This window comes from Castor canadensis, chromosome 4 (assembly GCF_047511655.1).
Source record: "Castor canadensis chromosome 4, mCasCan1.hap1v2, whole genome shotgun sequence".
Taxonomy (NCBI): Eukaryota; Metazoa; Chordata; class Mammalia; order Rodentia; family Castoridae; genus Castor; species Castor canadensis.
In genome coordinates, this window is record NC_133389.1 from 152,146,589 (window position 1) to 152,171,857 (window position 25,269).

A 25,269-nucleotide genomic window follows, 5' to 3' on the forward strand; every position below is an offset into this window, starting at 1 on the left:
CCCTCTGTCCCAGTGGAAAAGCAGGTCATTTTCAACTAGACCTGTGAAAGACCATTGCAAAGCAGGTGTAGTCCACCCGGGTGAAGCTTACAGTCTTACATCCACAGATGCTATTTTTCATACCAGCTGCATCCTAAACACAGAGTGAAGATGGTGATTAGTAGTGGTGGTGGGTGTCTCAGTAGGAGCTTTCTTAAGAAGAAAGGGCTTTGAGCGAGCCAATGAAAGCTGTTGCCAGGGAACCAGATGCCATGAACAGGCCACTTCAGCAGCATAAGAATACAAGCCGCAAGTGCTGGACTGAGCAATAAGTATATTTGGCAGCTGAGTCCTACAAGACCTGTTAACTCTTTGTGCACCTAACCACAACCAGATGGTGAGTCAAGAGGAGGAGGATTGTAAAATCTGAAAGGTCAGGTCACCCCTCCCGTCAGTACTTCCCATAGAATTGACCATTTCAAACATGGTCTCCACTGCCAATTGCCCCACACTCTTGCTTTAGGGTAAGTTGGCTTCAGAGATGGGCATGAGCACAGGCTGGCAGAGGGCACTACTCATGTCTGATCACACTTGTTATGACAATAACGAATCCTTTCAACTCACTGAGACCCAGTTTTATCTGGTCCAGTGGTCTCTGGAGGACAGAGTCGGCTGCCCCAGGCGGGCGTGCTTGTTAAGATGAAGAGGAATGGCTTCTCTCGTCTTTACACGTACACTCACAGAGCCTCTGGGACCAACTGAGGCTGGCAGCCTGTGCCTGATTTAGATTGTGGCCAGGAGCATGGGCACAAGCTGATTCTCTGGGAAAATGAGAGAATGGCCAAGCCACTGTGGGGCCTCCCGACCTACCCCCAGGGGTTGCATGCTTCTACCTTGTCCCACTTCCTCCTCTTCCTCTTCCATCAATCCCCAATAAAGCCTTGACTCTGGGGACCATTCCTAGCACTCTGGTTAACCCATCTCTTACAAATTAGCTGTTATCAGAAGGACCTGAGTGCCTTCCTGCAGGAAACCAGACAGGTCGAATCACAGGCAGTGAGTTCCCTGTGGGCCAGGGGCTCCTTGGTTCACATGGTGGACTCTGGCAACATGTGAGCCTTCAGGGGAACGTGCTCCAAGCACCTAGGCTGCCTGGTGCCACTTCTTCTGCTTCAGATATCAGTTCCAACTCCCCTGGGGCCAAGCATGGGGATTTCATTTGAACATCAAACTCTCACTAATGTGTACAAGTAGTGGAAAGAGAATTTGGGCTATGCAATTGCTAAGTCCTGAAAAGAAACGTTTGATACATCAAATTAATATTTCTCTAAAATAATTAACAGACAATTCACAATTTCTGCTCTGCGGTAGTTAGAAAATAAATTATTCTCACCATAGAATTTAAAAAGTGAGCTGGGAATCAGGTGACAGAAAAGTGTCTGGCTGTATAATCCAGTCACCAATTGTTAATATACATAAGATTTCCTACTGTGAGGAAGGGACTTTCAGAGCATCAGGAAAACCTCACTACTATGCACTAATAATAAGGAAACAGTTCATGTGGATGCTAATCATGGGATATACACTATTTTCTATATATTGAGTACATACTATGTGACAGGCACGACACTCAGTGCCTGACATAATTTCACTTTTTAATTAAAGGTCACTATAACAATAATCAATGAAAATCAAAAGAAAAACTAACCCACAACTAAATCAATGACACAGATAAAACATTCTCTCTTCTCAACCTAACGTTCAATGGTTCTAAATAGTCCAATCCATGACATCTACTCTGAGATTCTCCCCTTAGAACTAAACTCATCCCTGCTCTTGTCACCCTCCTAACTGGTTCCTATAAAGCCTTGTTACTTTTGCCCCAGTACTGAGCTGCTGGCCAGACACCGGTTAATTTTTCCTCATGTTATGAAAGAACCAAGAATGTGTGATTTTTATTTCATCTACAAACTTGCTATCTCCCCACCATAAATTTAAAAGCTTGCGATTACTGTGAGTGCTACTACTAATAAAACAGAGCCTGAAGCAAAGGCATAACCAAGTATTTTAGACTCCCAAAGCAAACCCTTCAAAAGATCTAAAATAAATAGATCTCTCACCCCAAACTAGCCAGGCCATGTGGCCATGATTTATACCTAAGGAGAGAAAGGAGTAGAGCGCCAAGACTGACACTTTCTCCCTTTCTATGATTCTAGAGTATTGTTTATTGCTTTTTGCACTTTCTTCTTTCACATCTATTCTGGGCCACATGAAAAATTCACTCTAGTCACGCAGTCAACCTTAGCAAGTTTCTGCTTCTTCCAACAAGTTTAGAGGGCTGCATCACCCATGCTGGTTTTGTTGGTGCCTTTTCAGTCCTTGTTTATTGAGTGCTTGGGTGGGTTGGTATCTTTAACCTATAAGTCTAAGCTTGGTACTATGGATAGATAAACTACTAGCTACTACAACAGACTTTGACTTAATTCTCTTCTTTCCTGTGTTTTTCATATGGGCTCAAAGGCAATTACACATCTTTTTTTTTTTTTATTCATATGTGCATACAATGTTTGGGTCATTTCTTCCCCCTCCCCCCACCCCCTCCCTTACCACCTCTTGAGCATGTTAAAAAGCAAGCAACAAATAAATATTCATTCAGCAGCTACTATATGTGTGAAGGGCTGTGGACGATAAGATATAGTTCCTACCTTCCAAAGACTTTTAGTCTAGTTGGGAGATAAAACACAAGCAAGTGGAAATGCCGCTTGTCATATACCCAGCCCATATTTTCAAAAAGCTTTCATTTTAACTCTCTCCTACAATTCATCTTTGGTGTTTATGATACATCACTATGGCTGGCTTTGTCAAACTTCATTCCACTTTCTCTCTAGTACAAGAGGCTAAGATGCTGAAAATTGTATTTCCTAGACAAATTTGCAACTATATTTTCAAGAGAAGCAGGGTTGGTGAGATGTGAGTGTTTAGAGGGAGTCTTAGCAGCCAGACCAGAGGTCTAGTCTCCAGTCTCCATGGCTAAAGAGGGGTGCTGAAGTAGCCACTGTCATAATGGCTTTCTGACAGCTGCATCTTAGCCACAATGGAGCTTCTCATGAATAGTTACCATAGCCTATTGCAGAAGTGGGACAATAGACTGGAGTTGGAACAAATTTGGACAAGGTCCCATTTTACCTCTGGTGTACTTGGTGGCTTTGTGCAAATCATTTAATCTTTCTGTGCATTTGTCTTTGCTCTTTAGAAACCAAGAGCAACACCAGTGGTTCTTCTCATAGAATGTTCCTGAAGGTGAATAAAATCACTAGAAAACACAATTGCACTTCTTTATAAATGGAGGAGGTGAAAATCCTCACACTATCTCCCAGACCATTTCTCCAGAGTGCCATCCATTTACTCCAAGAGTTTTGGAACAAGGGACAAGTTCCTGAATGTACTGGGGACATAGAATAGCATCCATTTTTTGTTTGTTTGTTTCATGTGGTTTCTACTTATTTTCAGAATGCCATGGCTATTTGTGATCTTCACAAACTATAAAAATAAGGTCTCCACCCTACAGACTTTACAGTGCAATTTAAACAGACAAGCTGCATGGGCTGACAGGTCAGACATGCCAGGGGACGGTGCTGGTGTTGTGTAACATGGGTGTGGAGGGTTTCTTCTTGAGTTATAAATACTTTCCAGTTACAAGAGCCTTTCATCCGGGATCCCCAAACACTTTAGAATAGCAATGCCCTCGATTGCTTTCTAAATGTACTTCCCATAAACTGCTGTGGGGACTGAGTAAATGCTTTTAAATGTCTATTAATTGATCTGTGGATCTTTTCATTGTCCATATTAAACAGTATGGATGTAAACACGACATTTCAGGAGAGGCCCACTTTGGGCTGTGGTCTAGCTATTCACAGATTACAACCCTAAAGAGGTCTGGTCACCTTGCACCCAGCCTTGGGAAGGCCACCTGGTTACCTGGGTATTTTCCCAAATGAGATGCTTATTCAACCTAGACTCAGAAAAATCACTTCCTGATGCCCTGATTCACCACTTGCAGGCAAGATCACATTTCAAAGTCAGCAGAGCTCAGAGAAAGAATTTCCACTGGAGAAACTTGGAGTTACCCTTAACTAATGACAGTGGTTCTCATCAGGTCCTTTGCTATCACTCCATCATGTTTCTCTGACTCTTCTTTTACTTTCTCTTTTAGTCAATGGTATTTCCAAAACTGTAAGATTTAGATTTTCTTGAGCTGGCACAGAGTTTCCCTTTCTATGTCTCATGGCCAGTAATTATTCCTGACCTATTTGACAAGTTCATTCAAATCCAAGGGAAAAACAGCCTGGGTTGGGAATCCTGAAAGTTCTCCCAGGGGTTCATGAGATAAGAATTCCTTCTTGTATCCATCTTTTGAGTTTCCCAGCGTTATCTTCCTAACAACCCAGACAGAATCACATCACCTCTCTGATTTGAAAAGCCTACCTGAAGAATAAAATCCAGGGTATATGCAATTTCATGGTCTTGGCCAGCTAACCTGTCTCTCTAGTCCCTGTCTCTCTAGGTCCCCATGACCTGCAGCATTGGCCACACCAGAGAGGTCATCCCTTCCCCAGAGAACTAAATTTTCCTGTCCCTGCCTCTGAAATGTCCTTTTTCTTCTTCCTTCCTCACCATCCTTTCACATCTTCCCAGCAAACTACATACCTTCCTGCCAACTTGAGCATCCTTCATCTCCGTGGCCTTCCAGGATGCCCACCATGGCCCACCACCATCCCTGCTTCCACCATACCTACTCATTCACTTCTCTTCCTGGAGTACTTCGTTTTCTCCAACAGGAATTGTGCCTCAGATACAATGATCAGGATGTTTTTGTGAAGGGTCCTTCTGTACTTTGAAGGAATGATGAAGGGGAAGGCAGATACCAACTGTAGCCTAAGACCCTTGTAAATCATTTAGAACCCTGGCTTTGTGAGATATTGTTGCACTGCTGCGAGGGGGTCACTTCACAATGATGCGTTAAATTCAGTTTTTTTGGATTTTTTTTTTTTTGCTATACATTTGAAAAAAATTAAATGGTGATAAAATATACATAACATAAATTTAACATTTTAACCATTTTTAAGTTTATAATTCACTGAAATTCGGTGCATGATTTCAGTCCATCTCCAGAACTTTTTCATCTTTCCAAACTGATACTCTGTACCCACTAAACACTGACTTTGCATGTTCCCCCTCCCCCACCTCGCCCCTAGCCACCACCATTCTACTTTCTGTTTCTATGAATTTGACTACTCTAGGTACCTCACAAAAGTGGAAGCCTACAATATTTGTGATTGGCTTATTTCATTTAGCACAATGTCTTCAAGGTACATCAATGTTGTAGCATATATCTAAATTTCCTTCCTTTTTAAGGCTGAGAAATATTTCATTGTATGCGTCTGCCACGTTTTGTTTAATCATTCATGTATCAGTGGTCACTTGAGTTGTTTCTACGTTTTGATTCTTGCGAACAGTGCCGCTCTGAACATGAGGTGTACAAATACCTCACTGAGACTCTGCTTTCAGAAATTTCATTTGGGTAGAAGCAGAATTACTGGGCTGTATGTTAATTCTATGTTTAATTTTTTTTTTTTAGGAACTGCCATACCATTTTCTACAGAGGCTTCACCATTTTACATTCCCACTAACAGTGCACAAGGGTTCTAGTTTCTCCATATCCTCACCAACACTTGTAATTTTCTGTTTTTTTGTTTTGTTTTATAGCCATCCTAGTAGGTGTGAAGTGTTACCTCGTTGTGGATTTGACTAAATTCAGCTTTAAGCTTCTGCAATCACTGTCTTAATTCTCCATGATAAACCTAATCTCACTTCACAGCATGACCTCTAATTCTTCCTAACAAGAGTTGAGCCTGTCCCAGGGGAAGGCACCACAGAGGGAGAACTACAGGATAAGTGGGCTATAGCCTATTGCACTTCTGAATACCAACCAGCAGGGGGCACTCCCACAAGCTGACAGATGGCAGGGCAGCTTGTTTTCTCAAGCCAAGGCAGGGTCCTAGATCACCAGCAAGGGGGTCTTTTTGTTCCTGGACTCTCTTCCTTCTTGTCTTGTGCCAGCATCAAAGAGAAGCAAGCAGCTCAGGCCATGCAGTGTTTCTCAAAGGGTGCTACTGGCATTCCAGTGGGGAACAATTAATTATTCTGGACAGACATATTGCCCCACATTTAGCATCCCAGGCCCCTGCTTGCCAAATGCCAGTAGTGGTTCCCAGTCATTGTGACAAACAAAATGTCCCCCATCTGCATTTTCAAAGTCCTTCCCTCTGGGGATGGAGCAGCCCAGTTTTTCTCATTCATCAGGCAAAGCAGCCACCACCACAATGAAGACTCAGGTCCAGTTCAGGGAATTCTGGGGTACAGTCAAGGGAAACATTACAGGTGATTTTGGTCCTTTCAGTGGCCAGTGGACAACCCCTGCCCCCATCCCAGCCACTGAACGAACACTGCCCTCAGCAGTCTCTGCCTTGCTTTGGCTGTGTTAAAGGGACTTCATTTCACTGTGCTGCCATAGCAACCAGGAAACAACCTCCTCGCACAATGAAAAGGATGGTTGCTGTGGCCCAGATCCATAGATGCACACGGCCGGTAACAGAGCAACCAGAACCAGGGGACAACAAGGGCTCAGCCCGAGAGGTGAGAGAGGCTGCCCAGAGAGTAGACAATCCCGGGCTTGAGGAGTCTGGGCATGCAGTATGTTTTTCCTCTCCACAAAGATGCACACTGTCTAAACTGTGTGGCTGGTTGTTACTAAAAAGCTGCTGCAAGAGGGAAAAATGTACTTCATAAAAGGCCCAGTGTTTGTGGTCTCCTCGGAGCTTCGCAAAGCTTGAGGTGTGACCAGTTTTCAGCCTTCAAAACCAAGATGAACTGCCCTTGAGAGCAGCTGGTCAGAGGGGAAGCATGTTCGCTCTCTCTCTTCTGAGCCGGGGACATGGGAAGTTGGTCCAGAACAAACAGAAATTGGAAGTCTATTTTGAACCAGAGGTGAGTGTGACAGCTGAAAAAAGGCTCACTTGAGCTTGGGGGAGGAATCTGTCTTTCCGATGGGGGTGAACTGGGCATTTTTTGGTGTGTGTTGGTGGTGAGCTCGTGAGATGGTGGGGACAAGAGTAGATCTTCCCTCCTTCATGAAATTCAAGAAGATAATGTGTTGCCTGACACCCTAAGATCGCCACTAGGGTCCCTTTTCTTCCCTTTGTACCCTGACTTACAGTCTCCCTTTGCTTGAGACTGAAGGAGAATCCAGATTCTCTGGAATTCGGATAGTTTGGTTCAAGACCAGAATTCCCACCTAGGTTCTAGGCAAGCTGACTGTTGTTTGGTTTTTCGAAGTCATGCTCTGCGGTTGAAATGCTGTGTGTGTTCGCGCCATTTCAATGGCTTCCTTGAACGTTCTGGAATTCAACCCACAGGATTCATATTTAATACGGGCCAAAAAAAATCTCATTTTAGAAGAGTTTAAAGAAGTGGCAAAATTCCCTTGTTGTCCTAGAATTTTATTTCTTGAATCCTGCCAGGAATATGAAATCCGTCAGGGGTACTTTGAAATTTTTGAGGTCATACAGAGACTTCTATTGTCATGATAGTTTGTCATGATTTTTGACCTTTACTGTGTTAAAATACATATAAAGTTTCAAAGGACCTCTATGACCAATGGCATTTACTTACAAAGTATACAACCACTTTATAGGCTCCTAAAGAGCCAAATTAGGTAATGTACACAGCATCTGGAATGTATAGAAATTCTCTCTGTGTACAGCTGAAGCGGAGGTGGGTTGCAATGATTTTCTCCTATTTAAACTGCCAACGAGTGCAGATCTAATTTCAAAGTTATCTGCTGCCCTTGGTAATTCTGACTACTTACTTGCATACCAGGAAACTTTAACTGGCTTATAACCTACCCTCTACCCTACTTAAGCCTCCAGCCATGAACGGCTCTCTTGAAAGTTGTATGGAATAAAATAGAACCATGGCCTGTGTTCTATTAATTTTGAGCTGTGGAACGAAAAGCCAGTTGCTAAGAAAAGTAGTTGTGTTCTATAATTCCACATGAGCAATTCAGAAAAAATTAGAAACTGAAAAGACCGTCACTTTGCACAAGTGGTATTTGCTGTCTAAGTATAGTGACTTAGGCAATATTTTTCCCTTGCAGGATTACTTGAACTGGAAGTCCCCAGAAGACTATGTTCTGGTCAGCAAACCCCAGGACGAGGATAAAGCCAACCAGCATTCCTGGAGCCTCTTTCTTCCTAAGACCTTCAGCACGAGAAAGGGGGCCCTGATCCTCTATTCAGAAGGCCTAGCCATATCAGCTTGGACGCCCAAAGAGAGAAGAGGCCCCTCCTACCTCAAAGGTCACAGAAAGAGGCTGGATCTTGAACTGCACACACTTCAAGACCTCAAAGAAGCCATTTTGGCATATGGGAGGAAACAGGTAGGCAGTAAAGTCCCTTGGGTTTGGGGAAGACTCTGGGTTTGTGTCTACACAGCTTTGGATGTAAGTTCTTGACTTCTAGGGAAGATATGAAGCCCTAAGACCTCCAATTCTTCAACTCTAAAATGGGATTGCACTCTTGGCCCTCTCTGCCACACCTACAAGGCTTACAGGAGATAATACATGGAAAGGACTCTGAAAGCAGAAATGGTTCTGTTATCATCATTTCACATTTTCCTTTCAGTTATAGTAACATAAAGTCCTTTTTCAGCGTTCAGACAGATCCAGGCCGCAGACATTTCATCAGAATCCTTGAAATCCTGTCTCATAGCCACAAGCATCATCATTCTGCCTCTGATATACTTGGCTTTGTGGAAATGAAAAGTAGAACATTTTGAATATTTACTGTAAGCCCTTCAGCATCTGCAGCACTAATGATTTTTTCCATTCTACAGTTAATATTAAGGGAAAACCCCTGTGCTTATTTTCTAATTTATACTTTCTAATGTCTTGTGAGATGCACACACAGCTCCTGCTTTATATAGCTGCATACATCAGCTTGTGGCTGAGACCATAAGACAGCCTGAGCAGATAAAAGTTATGAAATGCTACATTAGAGCTAGTGGGTTACTCCCTGGTTTAAAGGTCTCTATTGACTAATAAAGTCATTAGCTTCAACACCAGGCCTTCACACACTGGCCTCCTCTTCCCTGTCTAACCATATCTCCCACTTGTTCTTACCACCACCTCTACCATGGGCCTTTCAAGTACCCCCACCAATGTGACTAGCTCACATTTTATGACTACATTTTTGCACATTCTGTACAGCTGACTAATTCCTATCCAATCCTTCAAAATACTGCTAAGAATCATCCCCTCCCTAGGGCCTTCTCCTACTTCCCTAGGCAGAAATGCCCACAGATCCCTCCTTTGCAAATGTTCCCATACCATCATGCACTGAAATTTAGTCTCTGTGACTACCTGCCATCCCGGATCTCCATGACAAGGGACTATGTCAAATCATGAATGTTTGTAGAATGAATGAATCAGCCATGCATGACACTTTCAATGTTTCTTAATTCATCTCCCATCATCATTTTTTGGGCAATTTATCACCTATCCCCACCCCAAGCAGAAAACTTTTCTGCCCATGTCCCCTTTTCCAAAGTAGAGATTTTTTTTCAGTACTGGGACTTGAACTCAGGGCTTTCACCTTGAGCCACTCCACCAGCCCTTTTTTATGAAGGGTTTTTTGAGATAGGGTCTCGCAGAACTTTTTGCCCAGGGCTGGCTTTGAACTGCAATCCTCCTGATCTCTGCCTCTTGAGTAGTAAGGATTACAGGCTGGGCCACCAGCGCCCGGCTAAAAGTAGAGATTCTTACTGTCCTAGACCAAATGCCCTGTTGTCCTTTGCCTTGAAATCATAAATTCTTGAATGAAAGGAAACCAATTATTATGGAACACTTACTGTGATTTTATAGCTATTATTTTATTTAATCATTATAATGACCCTGTAAGATATGGTTTTTCTTAGCCTCCTCCCTTTTTTTGAGACAGGATCTCACTATGTAGTTCAGTCTGGCCTTGAACTCATGACCTCCTGCCTCAGCCTCTTGAGTGCTGGGATCACAGGCATTCTGCCCCTTTTCATAGGTGAGGAAACTAAAGCTCAAAGGTGTTTTATTGGCTTGCCAAAGACAAAGAGCTAGTAAATGACAGAGCCAGTGTTCAAACCAGGGACTGCCTACATACCCACAGCCAACACGAATGTACTGTGTCCTGTTGTCTGTGGACTTGAAGAGACTCCAAGGCTGTTGTGGCCTTGGCCTGTTTGCCCTCAGATCCCTTCCACACTTTTCTGCTCTACTCTGTATCAAAAGATGGCTGACCATGGGACATGTACAAGTCCACAAACATATCAACTGACTCCTGATTGAGTTTTGCAGTGGAAGACGTTGGGAAGAGATTGGGAAGGGAGAAGGAGAAAACCAGGGTACTTTTTCCTTCTACAAGAAACACGTGCATCACCTCTGTGGTCCTTCTCCCAACAGACAGGTCCATGATTGCCCCAGGTTCTTCCAAGTGACCCCACCAACATCTCTGTCTCTCTAGCCTAGGAGTGACATGGGCTTCCTGAAGTAACTAATTCCAATGTTGACTCAGTACCTGTTTGACTTCTGAGCTCTCCAAGCACCCAAGTAACCAATCCCCTACATTGAATTCCTCTGTGTTTAATACTTAGTTTCTGTTTTCCTGGTTAGACACTGACTGTTATGTAGACTAATTTACTTGCTAGAGTAAGAACACCTTTCCCAGCTTTCAGATGCATGTCCTTATTGCTAAATTCTATGGGCAACAGGATCTTACTAATTTATAAAGTATATCAGTCCTTTGGGTATAGCTTCATTTAGGGTTAGATTTTGGACCAATGAAAAAGTTCCCATCTTCTGACATTCATCTAATAAATTCATAGCTCAGTCCTGTACAAACCAGAACACTATAAATCTAACTCCAGTTGGGTAGAGGGGAAATTGTGAAGAAATTAGAAAGGAAGGAAATGGTTAAGAATAGTAACTGGGCAGGAATTTAATATTAGAATGAATAGTAGCTTTAAAGAGAAGGGGAAATAGCTCAAAGGGATTTGGGATTAAAGAAAATGAGCAATTTAGTAGAGGACAGCTTTGGGAAATAGAGAGCATCATGTGATTAGGAAGACTGTAAACTGTCAAGAAACTTTCAAAATCATAACACCCAGGGCCAGGAAGGCTAAGGGGAAATAGAAGTCTCATGCATTAGGAGCACAAATTCACATGGTATTTCTAGAGGGCATTTTGGCAAAAGCCTGAAGAGGGCTGATACCCTTTGACTCAGCATTCTACTTTTAGAACTTACCCTAGGAAATAGACAGAGATACACCCAAAACAATTATGTCCAAAATGTCTACAACAGGTTATTTATTACTATGCAAAACACTGAAAACTATTAATGTGCCACAATGGAACATTGATGAAATAATTTATGGTACAATCATATAATAGATTTTGGGTCAGGCAACAAGTCATGTATTAGTCATAAATAGCATGAGAAAATGTTCACAGTATCTTTTTTTAAACAGGTTACAAAATAGTATTCGTATATGGGAAATAAAGATGCCAACTTCATTAACATTTTTGAGTACTTACCATGTTCCTGACACTGCTTTCCAAGTATAAGTAGTTTATTTGTTTATTTCTTTTTACAGTGCCAGGGATTGAACCCAGGGCCTTAGATATGCTAGGCAAGTGCTTTATCACTGAGCTACATCCCCACCCCTTGAGTTTTTAAGACAAGTTCTCACTATGTAGCTCAGCCTGGCCTTGAATTTACTATGTAACCAAGTCTGGCCTCAAATTGATGATCATTCTATCTCTACTCCTGAATTCAGGGATTACAAGTTTCTACCACCACACCTGGCTAGTATAATTCATTTATGCTTTCAAACAATCCTGGGTGAGATATTATCTCATCATCCATTTTGAAGACAAGGAAACTGAGGCACAGAGAGTGAGCAATTCACTCAAGACTATACAATCACATAGACCACTACAACAAACTTCCAGACCAGGCAATGTAGAAAACATTGCTTCCCTAATGTAATAAAAAAAATTTTTTTTGAGGTACTATAGTTTGAACTCAGGGCCTACACCTTGAGCCACTCCACCAGACCCTTTGTGTGATGGGTTTTTTCAAGGTAGGGTCTTGTGAGCTATTTGTCCAAGCTAGGTTTGAACCCCAATCCTCCTGATCTCTGCCTTGTGAGTAGCTAGGATTACAGGCGTGAGCTGCCAGCACCCAGATTATAATCAAATTTTTAAAAAATTAATTCCACATTCTCAGAAGGATACACAGAAATTTTCACTGTGGGTTAAGCACAGGTGGTAGGATTACAAATCATATTTTTATTTATACATTTCTTTTTACCAGACATTATTTTTAAAACTATGGAATTTTTAAAAAGAACTAAGAGCCTATGGGCTTGAAGGAGGTAGACAGAGATCCAGGAGGGAGGAAGAGGAAGAGAAACAGAATAGCAACTTATGCTGAGGGCTGGGACATAGGTCAGTGGTAGAGCTCTTGCCTAGCAAACTGTGCCCACCAATTGAGCCCACTAATTACCACACTGTCTTCCTTGGGGTCAGTATGTCCTTGCCCATATAGGCTAGGTAAAGAGTTAAAAACACCAGGCTCAAAGTAAAAGAGGCAAATGGGGAGGGAAGCAAGGATGGAGGCGGGCTCACCAATACGGTAGTGCTCCTTACAGAAGGATCTATGCTGTCTGAACCAAGAATCAGGAACCTGGGCCTCCCGCCTCAAAACTGAGAGAATCATGGCTGCTGCAGGAGGTGCAATTCAATGTTTAAAGCGTCTTACAGCATCTCCGGTTCTGTGCATGAGTCTGATGGCACACAGATGGTGATATCTCTGGAATTTATACCTCAGCATCCACCCACTCTGTAACTTTCCTGATGGTCCAGCTTCCTAAAGAGCAAAGCTAAATATCAAACCAAGAGATTAGATGTCAGCCTTCTCAGACTGCTACATACATGCAGATATGTTCCTTGATTGTTGGTTCATTTCTTTTTGTTTTTTTAAGCCAAAGGAAATTCAACCTTCCTAAAGTTAAAATTATTCTTCTTAAAGTATTCATTCATTCAGTGCCTCCAGACTTAGGAGACAAATAGCTACAAAACCCAGATAGTTATAATTTAGGGTAGTTTTTAATAGAACTGGGGTTTGAACTTAGGGCTTTATGCTTGCAAAGCAGACGCTCACTAAGCAGGGGCTCTACCTCTTGAACCACACCTCCAGTTAGGGTAGTTTTTATTTTTTATTTTTTATTTTTTTGACTATTACAAAAGCTTATTTAACAAAAAGGTTAATATGAAAATGTACACAACACAATTTTTACTTCATAGTTAAACAGGCCCTTTGGAGAGGGCACGTGGATTTCTCTGCTGAACTGTCATCATTTAAACTCGTTCCAAAGCTTCTAACATGAAGATACTATTTCCTCGTATTACCACCATTCCAATATTGTTCTGTTGCTCACTAGTTGCCATCTCCACACATTCATCTATCACAAGATTCACAAAGGGATCAAATCCCCGCAATATTCCTTGGACATGTCTGCCACCATTTAATTTCAATGACAACTTCTTGTCCATAAATTTTTTTAGCTTGGGAGGGTGTGCTTTACTCATGGTGTCTCAGGGTAGTTTTTAAATGATAGCCAAAATGATGCTCTTGAAGTTGGCATAATTCTTAAGTGCCTCTCAAATAATTGAAAATACTAAGTAATTTTCAAATAGGTCTACTCGAAAATTTGTAGAATTTTCTAAATCTAGTGATGTTTTTCAACTGTGTGTCTCATTCCATTTTCTCTTGCCATAACTGAATATAACATATTGGGTAATTTATAAAAAACAGAATGTCTAGAAGCTGGTTGGTCCAAGAGCCATCACAGGTAACTACTCCACTGGCGAGGGTCTTCTTGATTCATCATAACATGGCAGATGGCATCAAATAGCAAGACAGAGGAAGCATGCTAGCTTAGGTCTCTCAGCCTCTTCTTACAGAGCCACTAGTGCCATCAGGAGGGCTCCACCCTCGTCACCTCATCTAATCTTAATTACCTCCCAAAGGCCCCACCTCCAAATAACATTAACGTATGGATTAGAAGAGTAAGTTTCTGACATGTGAATTTTTAGGATACACTAATATTAAAACCATGGTAATGTCCAATAATGAAACATTAAAGTACTGTGTTAAAAATAATCTGTTTTAAAATTCAACTCACAGGGCATGTCATTTCTCTATCCCATTAAGGGATAACAAGATTTAAATAACTATAGCAGATTTCACTCAAGATTGTATTACTGTCACTATTTCTCTTATAAATGTAGTTACATTTAAAAGTGTGGTCAGCCTTGATCTCCTGAGTCGAGCCACACATGTGGATCTATCCTGCCTAATTTCTCCCCATGTTCTAATACTCAGGGCACTCAGTTCTTCAGCTGTTGTAATCAACCGATGTCTAGCCCATGTAGACACCTTCAGGTTGCTATTTTATTGAATAAGAAAATATTGTGAGAAATATATATTTGAATCAAGCTTATTTTCCATCTGAGGCATAGTATAGGCTCATCAGACAAAGTAAGAAAATACAGAATTTGAGGAAGAAATATAAATTACCTATTACTCTTTCAGTCAAAGATCAGGAGAATGAATGGAAGTTCCCTTTGCCAGTCCTGATCAATAACCTGATACTTGTTTGATTGTGTTCCTCAGAGGTGAGAAGTGATCTGATGGCTATCAACATTGTTAAAGAGGCAGCAGAGCTATGAAAGGGAGACAGAGTGTCTATATTCCTTTTGTGGTATTTAGAGGCTGTGATAAACTTAGATATAAGAAAGATCAGAGGAACATGATCAACCCAGCCTATGAGCTCAAAGGTAATGTCAATAACACTAACACTTACTGAGTGCTTCTTGTGTGCCAGGCATTTTATCTGTAGAATAATGTCACTCCATCTGTTCAAGCCTATTAGCTGGGTGCTAACACCACCTTCATTTTAAAGGAGGAAAAACTGGGACTTGACAAATCACACATCTAAGCCACAGAGGTAGAACTGGACCCTGGACAACTGATTCCAAAGCTCCTTCTCTCTTAACCCCTTGAGGGCCTGATTTTGAAGACTCCCTGTGCCTCACAGGAAAAATGTATCTCCCCAGCTTAAACAGTATCTGTAAAAAAATAAAATAATATAAAAATCTGAGTCTTCCAATACATTCCTTAAACTAACCCTTGACAATTCTAAGAAAGCCCATCAGATTTTCATTAAAATCAGTCTGCGTTATAGATATCATTTTCCTACTACGCCATACATATGACCCAGTAGACTTGTATGTTTCTAGGCTTTATCTTCTTCGTCCATCAGCTTCCTTATATAACTAACAGAAGAAATGTCTGCTAAGGATTAACACCCAGATTTTACTATTATACCAGTCACCATTCTAATCATTTTAACTTAACTCTTTTAACCCTCGTGACAACTTTATAAGGTATGTACTATTCTTTTTTAATTTTGCTGAAATATATATAACATAGAATTTACCATTTTAACCATTTTTATATGAACAGTTCAGTGGTATGAAATATATTCACATCGTGTACAACTGTTACTACCATCCATTTTCAGAAATTTTTTAATTTTATAAAACATTAAACATTAACACCCCATTTTTCCCTGCCATCAGCCCCTGGCATCCACCTTTCTACTTTCTGTCTGTATGTATTTGACTGCTCTAAGCACCTCACAAGAGTGGGATCATAGTGTTTACCCTTTGTGTCTAGTTTATTTTGCTTAATATAATGTTTTTAAGTTTCATTCATGTTGTAGCATGTATCAAAACTTCCTCCCTTTTTAAAATGGAATGGTATTCCATTGTGTGTGTATACCACGTTTTGTTTATCCATTCATCCATTAAAGGATGCTTGGGTTGCATTCAAATTTTGGCTATTGTGAGTAATGCCTTAATAACATGAGCATACAAATATCACTCCATGTTCCTGCTTTCAGTTCTTCTGTGTATATATCCAGAAGTGGAATTGCTAGATAATATGGTAATTCTATTTTTGACTTTTCCAGGCAATACTTTTCCTTGGTTGTTATACCATGTTACTCCTATACCAGTGATGCACAAGTGTTCCAATTTCTCCACATTCTCATCAACACGAGGTTTCTGGTTTTTTAATTTTATAATGGCCATCCTAATGGGGGTGAGGAAATAGCTCATCACAGTGTTATTTGTGTCTCCCTAATCATAAGTGACATTAAGCAATTTTTCCGGTGCTTGTTTGCATTCGTGTATCTTTTTTGGAGAAATAGTTATTCAAGTCCTTTGCTCATTTTCAGCTTGGGTTGTTTGGTTCTTGTTGAATGTAAGAGTTCTTAAATATTCAAGATGCTAATCCTTATCTGATATAAATTTGCAAAGATTTCCTCTCATTCTGTGGGTTACTTTTTTCTCTTTGTTAACAATGTCCTTCGATGCACAGAAGTTTTTTTTTTTTATTTTGATGAAGTCCAACTTGTCTATTTTTTTCTTTTTTTTTTTTTTCTGTTCTTTTGGTGTTATATCCAAGACAGCATCACCAAATCCAACGCAATGAAGATTTCCTCTCATGTTCTTTCCAAGAATTTTTAGTTTTATCTCTTATGTTTAGGTCTTTGCCCCATCTTGAGATAATTTTTCTATATGATGTAAGGTTACGCTCAACTTCAATATTTTTCATGTATGAAATATACTTCTGTCATTTTTGTTTGATAGGTTAAAAAAACTGAGAGACAGATAAGAAATTTTTCAATAGTCACACAACAGGTAAGACACTGAGACTAGAGTCAAACCCAGGTGGGTTTCCATTCTCTTACAGGAATTTAGAGCTTAATTTTTGTTTCTTGCAATTTTAGCTGTATACCTTCATGTTTGTGGCATGTGGCTGTTCAAAATTTTGATGCTAGATGGTTTGTTCAAGAGTCAAAACTTGTTATAACATTGCATTAGTGAGAAAATTCAGACCACTTCATGATTTTCTTCTTTATGGCCTGGTATGTGACCAATGAATTGGAGAGAATATATCATTTGCACAGAATTCCTGCAATCAGACCTTCAGGGAAAGGGCTGGCTGAGAGTGTGGGGTGTGCACAGGCTGACTGAAGTCAGGCAGAAGCTGCAGAAGTCTTTTTGGGCACAGCTGCAAGTGGCCTCTCATCTCTTCCCCTCCCAACTCTTCTCCTACCTCTCTCTAGTTGTATTCACCTTGCAGTGCCAGGGCTGGGGCTTGTCATATCACAGGTGAGACAACAATGGGCAGTCACCCTCTGCTTGTAATTCTTGGCCTTGGCCAGCACACACAGATGCCAGCCATGCTCCTGAGAGAAGGACTTCAGGCTGGAGCCAGCACCTCAAAAAACAGGGGTCACAGTGAAGTTCATACATTATTAGGCCTTTCCATTCAACTGAGCAAACAATCAGTATGTAGTTATTAACTAGCCATCACCAGAACAATGCCTGACACATAGCAGATGCGGATAGCCACTGGATGAGCGTGTGATAGTTGCTAAGGTGTGGCAGGGGAGATTAGGTAATCGCTAACAGGAGTATACAATCCAGCCACGAGGCAGATTTATGTCCCACTGACACTTGATGTGAAGCAGTCTGAAAACAGCTGGACTATAATTCTCTTACAAACTGTGGAAGTATAAAAAAAGGTAGAGATTCTGACTGAATCTTTATTTTGTTATTATTTCAATTGTGCATATTTATGAGGTACAGTATGATAATTTGATACATGTATGCAATCCATAAGATCAGATCAGGGTAGTTAGCATTTCCATCTCCTTAAACATTTTCTTAAATTTTTTATTAAACCATTGCAGTGGCCCACACCTATAGTCCCAGTTACTCTGGAGGCTGAGGTAGGGAGATCATTTGAGCCTAGGAGTTCAAGACCAGCCTGGAAAACATAGCGAGAACCTGTCTCAAAAAAAAAAATCCTTTTTATTACTACATAATAGTTCTACATACTTATGAAATACAGTGTAATATTTCAATACACATATACAATTTGTGCTGATCAAATCAGATAATTGGCATTTCCATCTCCTTATCATTTTTGAAGCCTTCAAGCCTCTCCTAGTCATTCACAAAACATAAAAGAGGTTATTGTAAACTGTAGTCACCCCACCACCATGATGTAGAACACTAGGACTTATTCCTTCTACCTGTGTTTTGGTACCTGTTACCTGTTCTCCCTAGTTCTCCTCCCTCTCCAGACTCCAATAGTCACTGTTCTACATTCAGGTCTACTTTTATTTTTTTAGCATCCACATATAAGAGAGAACATGCAATATTTGTCTTTCAAGCTGGGTGCTGGTGGCTCACACCTGTAATCCTAGCTATTCAGGAGGCAGAGCTCAGGAGGATCGAGGTTCTGAGCACCGCCTCCCCAACACTCACCCCCCCAGCCCCAGGCAAATAGTTCAAGAGACTCTATCTGGAAAAAAACCATCACAAAAAAGGGCTGGTAGAGTGGCTCAAGGTGTAGGCCCTGAGTTCAAGCCCCAGTACCACAAAAGAAAAAAAATTTTCTTTGTATCTGGACTTTTTAATCAACTTTTTTTTTAATCCCTCATGTATTCTGGATATTAATTCTTTGTCAGATAAAGAGTCTGCAAAAATTCTTCCCTTTCTGTAGATTGCCTCTTCACTTCATTGATTGTTTTTTTACTGTATAGCAGCTTCTTATTTTTGAGATAATCTCATTTGTCTATTTTTGCTTTTGTTGCCTGTGCTTTTGGAGTCCTATTGATGTGACTGCTTCTGACCGGGAAAATCTAGAGTGGCTTCTTGGAGAGGTAGAATTTGAGCAGTTTGGTGGTAAAAATAAGTGGAGAGAGACCTTCAGTCACAGGCGAGCAGGGGCTCTAACAAGCAAGGGTAATTACCAGGAGGGGCTCACAGCTGGAAATGTACCTGGAGAAGTGGGTGAGAGTTGAATTGTGGAGGGCTTTTCCTGCTGGTACTGGGATTTCTGGGCCTCTGCAGTAGGGTGGCAGCTGGCTGCTCAGGCCTTTCTGACCTTCCCAGGGACTCTGGTACCCTGATACCCACATCTTCTGAGCAGGAGCACGGGCCCTACCACCTCCTTCCATCCTGCAGCACTGGGGAAAGTGAACAGGACAACCAATGGGAGGGTAGGGTTGGGTACCTGGGGTCCCCTTCATTCCTGTACCTGTGTAGGCCTGACAGGCCTATAGCCGGCCCAACAATTCCCACTTTAAAGTGAGATGTGGCTAACAGGTCCTTCTGTGCATAGTAATTGCTTGTCTCAGAAGAAACCTGGAGCTGGAATTGATTGGCAAAAACAAGGAAGGGAGACAATCTGAAACCATCGCACCAGCCTTCTGCTGTCAAGTTTATTTCCCCATTCCAGGAACTCCCTCCCAGGCTCCCTTCTATCTTCCTTTATTTTTATAGGAATTTTGAGTGGGTGGCTAGCTGTAGGAAGCTGTTGGGGAGGGGAAGGACTACAGAAATACGGATGAGAAGAGGGTAGGTATAATAAGAATAGTTAATTTTTAACTTATTTCCTACTTATAAATGCAATCTAGCCATATTACTAAAACTGATTTTATTTAAAAAGTTATCTGTAATCGTAGGCTCTGCAGCCTACTATTGCCATTATTAGCATTTTAATTGCTTTTTTCCACTCTCTCCACCATAACTCTACATACATAAGGTATATTTTTGTGAAGTTGTAATTATTCTATACATGGTCTCTTGTATCTTGTTGTTTCTACTTAAAATATTCAGGACATTGGAAACAGGCAAATAGATTTCACCCTGATTGGTCTCTTTGGTAGATCTGGACTTCCATGAGTGCTTGAAATCATTCAACAAGATATGACATTATCAACCAGCTTCACAGGTGTCACTTGAGAGATTACCAAGAGAAATTAGGAAACAATCTAAAGAGGTTGTAGTAGGCAAAATAATGTATATGTGTCCTCCCCCTGCACACATTCCAGTTGCTAATCAAATGTCCTTTCACCCCCTCCGCCCAGTGCTGGGGATTGAACAGGGCCTTGCACACACTAAGCAAATGCTCTACCCCTGAGTTATATTCCCAGCCCTTGGTTTTTTTTTCATTTTTTGTTTTTGTTTTTTGAAGTAGGGTCTTGCTATGTAGCACAGGCTGGCCTTCAACTCTTAAGCCTCCTGTCTCTGCCTCCTGAGTACTAAGATTATAGATAAGTGCAAGCTCATGAGGCCAGATGTCCTTAAAATGGGAAGATTATTTTAGATTGTCTGGGTGCAGCCAATGTAATCACAAATATTCTTCAAAGTGGGAAAAGGAATCAAAAGGAAGAACCAGAGAGATAGTGGCACAAGAAGGACTCAGCCCAATGTTGCTGACTTTGAGGAGGGAGACACAAGTCAAGGAATGCAGGGGCCTTTAGAAGCTAGAAAAGGCAAGGAATCCAATTCTGCCCCAGAGCTTCCAGCAGGAACAAAGACCTGTGGACACCTTGATCTTAGCCCAGTGAGACTCCTTTCAACCTTCTAACTGCTGGAACAGTAAGATAATACATTTGCACCATTTTAACCTCTAAATGTGAGTTGTTATAGCAGCCATAGGAAATTAATACAGTGGAAGATCAGCTTTCAAATGCTAAGCAAAGAAATATGTAAATAGCCCAGATTCTCACAAGGGCTTCCCTAACTCTTCTTGGTACCTCCTGGACCTCTAGCAAACTGCCCAGGAAAGCTCCAGAACCAAGCAATGCTTTAGAAACACCAACCAGCAAGAGACAAGGGGCTCTTGTTCAGAGTTAAACAGTACATCGCACTGTGTGCACAGGGGTCACAGCATCTCAGAAGAGCTGAACCTTGCTGCACTCAGGTAGAAGTCAGCTAAAGCAAAGATTTAGAAATGAAGTTCCAATGTATGCAAAAGAGGCCTTCAGTGGAATGGCCCCCTGATTCCAAAGGTCACAGCTCAAGTCAAAGCAGAAAGAAGAAGGCCAGCAAGTCACCCCTGCATAGCTGTCCCTTTTCTGGGGAAGCCAAGGTTCTTCAGAAGCTCCCAGAGCTTCCCCTTGGGTCTCTACGATTGGGTCATATGGTCACGCCAAGGTGCACTGAAGTCTGGGAAAGCAAGTATCTGGAAAGGGGATCTGTAATGAAAAATTGGGGGTTCTGTTACTAAAAAGAAACTAGAGGATGAAGCATTGTGCAATTAACATAGCCTCCCACATCCTAGACAATGGAAAGAAGAAAGAGCAAATATTTGTTGACCACCTACTAGAAGAATAGAGCACATACTTTATGTAACTCAGCTCACCCAATCCTTCCACTGAAGACATTCAACAAAATTCCTCAGAGAAGTAGTTAACTTGTCTAAGGACACAGGCTCAGCAGGGTGGGGCTGGATGTCAAAGGTGTGCTCAGTCTCCTTCAGTGCACTCTCCTCATGATCCATTAGGGGACATCCCATCAGCAATATTGGGAGACTGGAAACATGTTCACATACGAAAGGTAGGCAGGCATGGAGAACAGGAGTGAGGAGAAAAACCCTCTCACCTTGCCAGAAGCAGCCTCAGTGAGACACAATTAACTTACATGATTTCACTGACACCATCAAAAAGACCCGAAAGGTAGGTTATCATGTGAGTCTTACTGATAAGGTTCTGTAACTGAGGCGATTGAGAAATGGTGAGGCTGGGATTGAAACTGTTCGTTTATTTAGTTATTGATTTACCCACAATGTGCCCCCATGATTGACAGACCCTTTGAAATCTGACTCTCTTGGGTTATTTGATGCCAAACATCATGAACTTTCCACTTCCTCTACCATGTTCTTAGCTCCATTTTGGAGAGAGGCTGAAAAAGGCTCCAGGACTTGCCCAAGATCATGAAATTCCTACAAGACAGAATGAGCCTTGAACTGAGACACCCTGGCTCTTAATTCAGGCCACTTTCCCAGGCTTTTTTTTTTTTTTTTTTTTTTTATCAGTTCTCACCTTTCCACTCCTTTGCTGTGCTTTGTGGACTCACTTGAGGCCTCCCAGGTCAGTAGTTCAGGCTCCGCAGTCCTGGAAGACTGAAGTGAAAGATTGTTTGCAGAGGTAGAAAGAAACTTGGTGCCTGTAGGATGTTGGAGCCATTGAACTTGATTTAACCAACGCTGGTACTCTCTAAACTTTGGTCTTTTTGTTATACGAGATAATATACTTTGTTTCTTACTGTGTTACTCTGTTGAGTCAGGATTTACAAATTCTAACAACTCTAGGCTCACCATTTCACCATTCTTCCTCAATGGAACACTCACTGAGGTACCTGCTTCAAAACCTTTTTTTTCTTTCTTGTATTGACATCAAGATGGTTCATGGTGCTAAGTCCTGGTCCGTTGATGAGATGATAAATACTTGTAAAACAGGAGGCTTTGCACTGATGTGGATTTTTTTTTCCATTTTTATTAGTATATATTCATTGTATGGGGTGATTCATTGTACAATTCCGAATAGCCTTACATTGTACATTACTGATGTGGATTTTGAAGCCCTGAATTCTGGTCTGACTCCACTGGCAACTGCTGAACTTTCACCTCCTGCTTGGTTTGAATGCATCCACCAAAGTTCACCTGTTGAAACCTAATCCCCAAACACAGTGTTAAGAAGTGGGACCTTTAAGAGGTGATTCAAGGTAACAGATCAATGTCATGAAATTGGGTTAGTTATCACGGAAGTGGGTTCCTCGTAAAAGGATGAGTTCAATTCGTACCCTGCCCCCACCCCCACCTCTTATATGTGTTCAGGCATGCATAGATGCATTTGCTCTTGTGCCTGCCTTCTGCCAGGGATGAAGCAGCAAGAAAGCCCTCACCAGATGCAGGCCTTCAATCTTGGGCTTCCCAAAACTGTAAGAAATTACCCAATCTCAGATATTGTTACAGCATTAGAAAATGGGGTAAGGTACTCTGTATCTTCCCAGTCTACATTATCGCCTTGGGGAACTGCTTCATATTTAATGGTAAGTAAATTTCATCTCTCATGCTGATTCTCACTGGAACACTGCGGATTACTTTCAGGGAGCCTCAATGAATACAATGTACATTTCCATGAACATCAAGTTAAAGAACAGAAAAAACTAGTGTGTGGTTTCAGAAGTCAGAAAAGTGTTTATCTGGTGGGTAGGAAGAAGTGGCATGATGGAATTTCCAGGGTTGATGAAAATGTTCTGTATTTTGTTTTCTGTGATGATTACAAAGATGTATATAATTGCCAACTTTTATCAAACTAAAAATCTAAGCTGTTTGCATGTTATTATATATAAATTATGCCCCAATTTAAAATAATTTTAAAGAGAATGGATTCTGAGATCATGTTCAATCAGCAATTAAGAATGCCATGATTGGGGGCAGGTAGACTGGCTCAAGTGGTAGAGCACCTACCTAGTAAGTGTGAGGTCCTGAGTTCAAACCCCACTACCAAAAAAGAAAAAATGTCATGACTGGGGCCTGTACATGCCTGTAATCCTACCTACTCTACCTACAAGCAGAGATCAGGAGGATTACAATTTGAGGCCAGCCCAGGCAAAAAGTTAATGAGATCTCATCTCAACCAATAGCTGGGTATGGTGGCTCATGCCTGTCATCCCAGCTAGATAGGAAGTGTAAATAAGAGGATCAAGGTCCAGGCCAACTCAGGCAAAAATGCAAGACCCTATTCAAAAATAACCAAAGGAAATGATAAAATAAAAGGAGAAAGAAAAAAAAACATAACCAAAGGGCTGGTGGAGTGGCTCAAGTGGTAGAGCACTTGCCTAGCAAGCATGAGGTCCTGAATTTAACCCCAGAACCACCAAAAACAAAAAGCCATGATTGGTTAGTGATGTCTGCCATGGACAAGGGGAAAAGAGAGATGTCAACACACTGCCACATGTCTACTATTCTTGTGCTTAGCCAATCATTCTCTGAGTTTCTGCATCATTTAAATGTTATATTAATTCAGTCCACCTTACTGAATTACAATCAGGCGGAAGTACTTAGTATAACATAAATCCCTAGTCGGGTGGAAGAAGCTATTCACCATTTCCCTCAATGCCTTGCATAATGAAACTGACTTTGGCAGGAAGGTTCCCAGGAACTCTCCCTAGCTGAAATGAAATGCAGCAGAGCCAGATATTTTCAATATGCCAGCTCCCTGTAATGTGGACATGGTTTGTCTGTCCCATTATTTATATTAGAAATTTTGAGTGCCGAGGCTGACTTCCATCCTGGCTTTCCCATCGCATACAGGGCCATTTTGGAAAGGACTGAAATGATTTCCACAGGCTGAACAAGATAATGTGTTTTCTTCTGAGGCTTTATCCTTTTGTAATGCTCTGTCTCAAGATGGGGTCTGGTATTTGTCATTTCTCCTTCCCCTTCCAACTGAAAATCTGCAGGGGCCTGTCAGGGTTTTGCTCCATGGGTTCTTGGTTTATATGCATTAGTCAAGGCATCTGTTTTTTGGTGCCTTCTGGCACCTCCTGGGGCTCTCTAGATTACTAGTGAGGATTGTGCTAACCAGCCTGCATCATTGGGAGGCTCGGGGCTCAGCAGCTGTGCTGTTTCCTGACTGGTATCCCACAGAAGGAGCCGGACAGAGCCTGGCAACCGTACCTCTACTTCCGAAGCCAGCCAGAGAGCCAGGCCCAACGGCAGATCCATCCTGGGTATTCAGCCAAGAGATACCTCCGAGGCCTCTTGCGGATGTGGTCCCCTGACAGCATATACAGGCTCCAGTGTGCAGGTCAGTGGGGAAGTGGGAGGGGTGAGCCCCAGGCACCCTACCTCTCATTCTGGTATGAAGGTGTGTTTTCCATCAAGGCCTGAAACACCAGGATTTCAGGCCCAAGTTTGTATTAAAGCAAAGTCCCTGAGCCTGGTAGCCGATCCCTTTTTACCCTCCCCCAACATGTGCAGAGGGAAGGGTAGTCTGAAGGCTTATCTTCCCCCTCACCCCTCTCACATCACAACTCACACTCCCACACCAAGCCAGAACTTTCTTCCCAACCTTCTCCATTCACAGGCCTCCAATTTGACCCCCACTGTTTACAAGGGAAGAAAAAAAGAGGCCCAGAGAAGCAAAGTATTTATCCAAAGTCATTCAGCCAAAAGCAGACCTAGGGTCTAAACCGGATCCTCC

The 25,269-nt window shown here is 41.7% G+C and overlaps 1 protein-coding gene, 1 long non-coding RNA gene and 1 pseudogene across 8 annotated transcripts in view; 1 reads left to right on the forward strand and 2 right to left on the reverse strand.

Annotated features, from left to right (window-relative positions):
- LOC141422618 (uncharacterized) overlaps positions 1-25,269 on the reverse strand; it is a 123,340-nt gene that overhangs the window by 54,895 nt on the left and 43,176 nt on the right. The window lies entirely within an intron of this gene.
- Positions 5,839-25,269, forward strand: part of Kiaa2012 (KIAA2012 ortholog) — a 110,953-nt gene continuing 91,522 nt past the window's right edge. For 2 of the 7 annotated variants that reach the window (XM_074071428.1, XM_074071430.1), the window contains exons 1-3: positions 5,842-7,026; positions 8,195-8,476; positions 24,714-24,873. In XM_074071428.1, coding sequence (XP_073927529.1) covers positions 6,943-7,026; positions 8,195-8,476; positions 24,714-24,873 — 526 coding nt within the window. In that variant the 5' untranslated portion in view covers positions 5,842-6,942. Of the gene's footprint in view, positions 7,027-8,194; positions 8,477-24,713; positions 24,874-25,269 lie in introns of those variants that run through there. The other 5 variants (XM_074071432.1, XM_074071433.1, XM_074071429.1 and 2 more) reach the window with 5 other exon arrangements.
- Positions 13,342-13,746, reverse strand: LOC109683715 (small nuclear ribonucleoprotein G pseudogene; annotated as a pseudogene).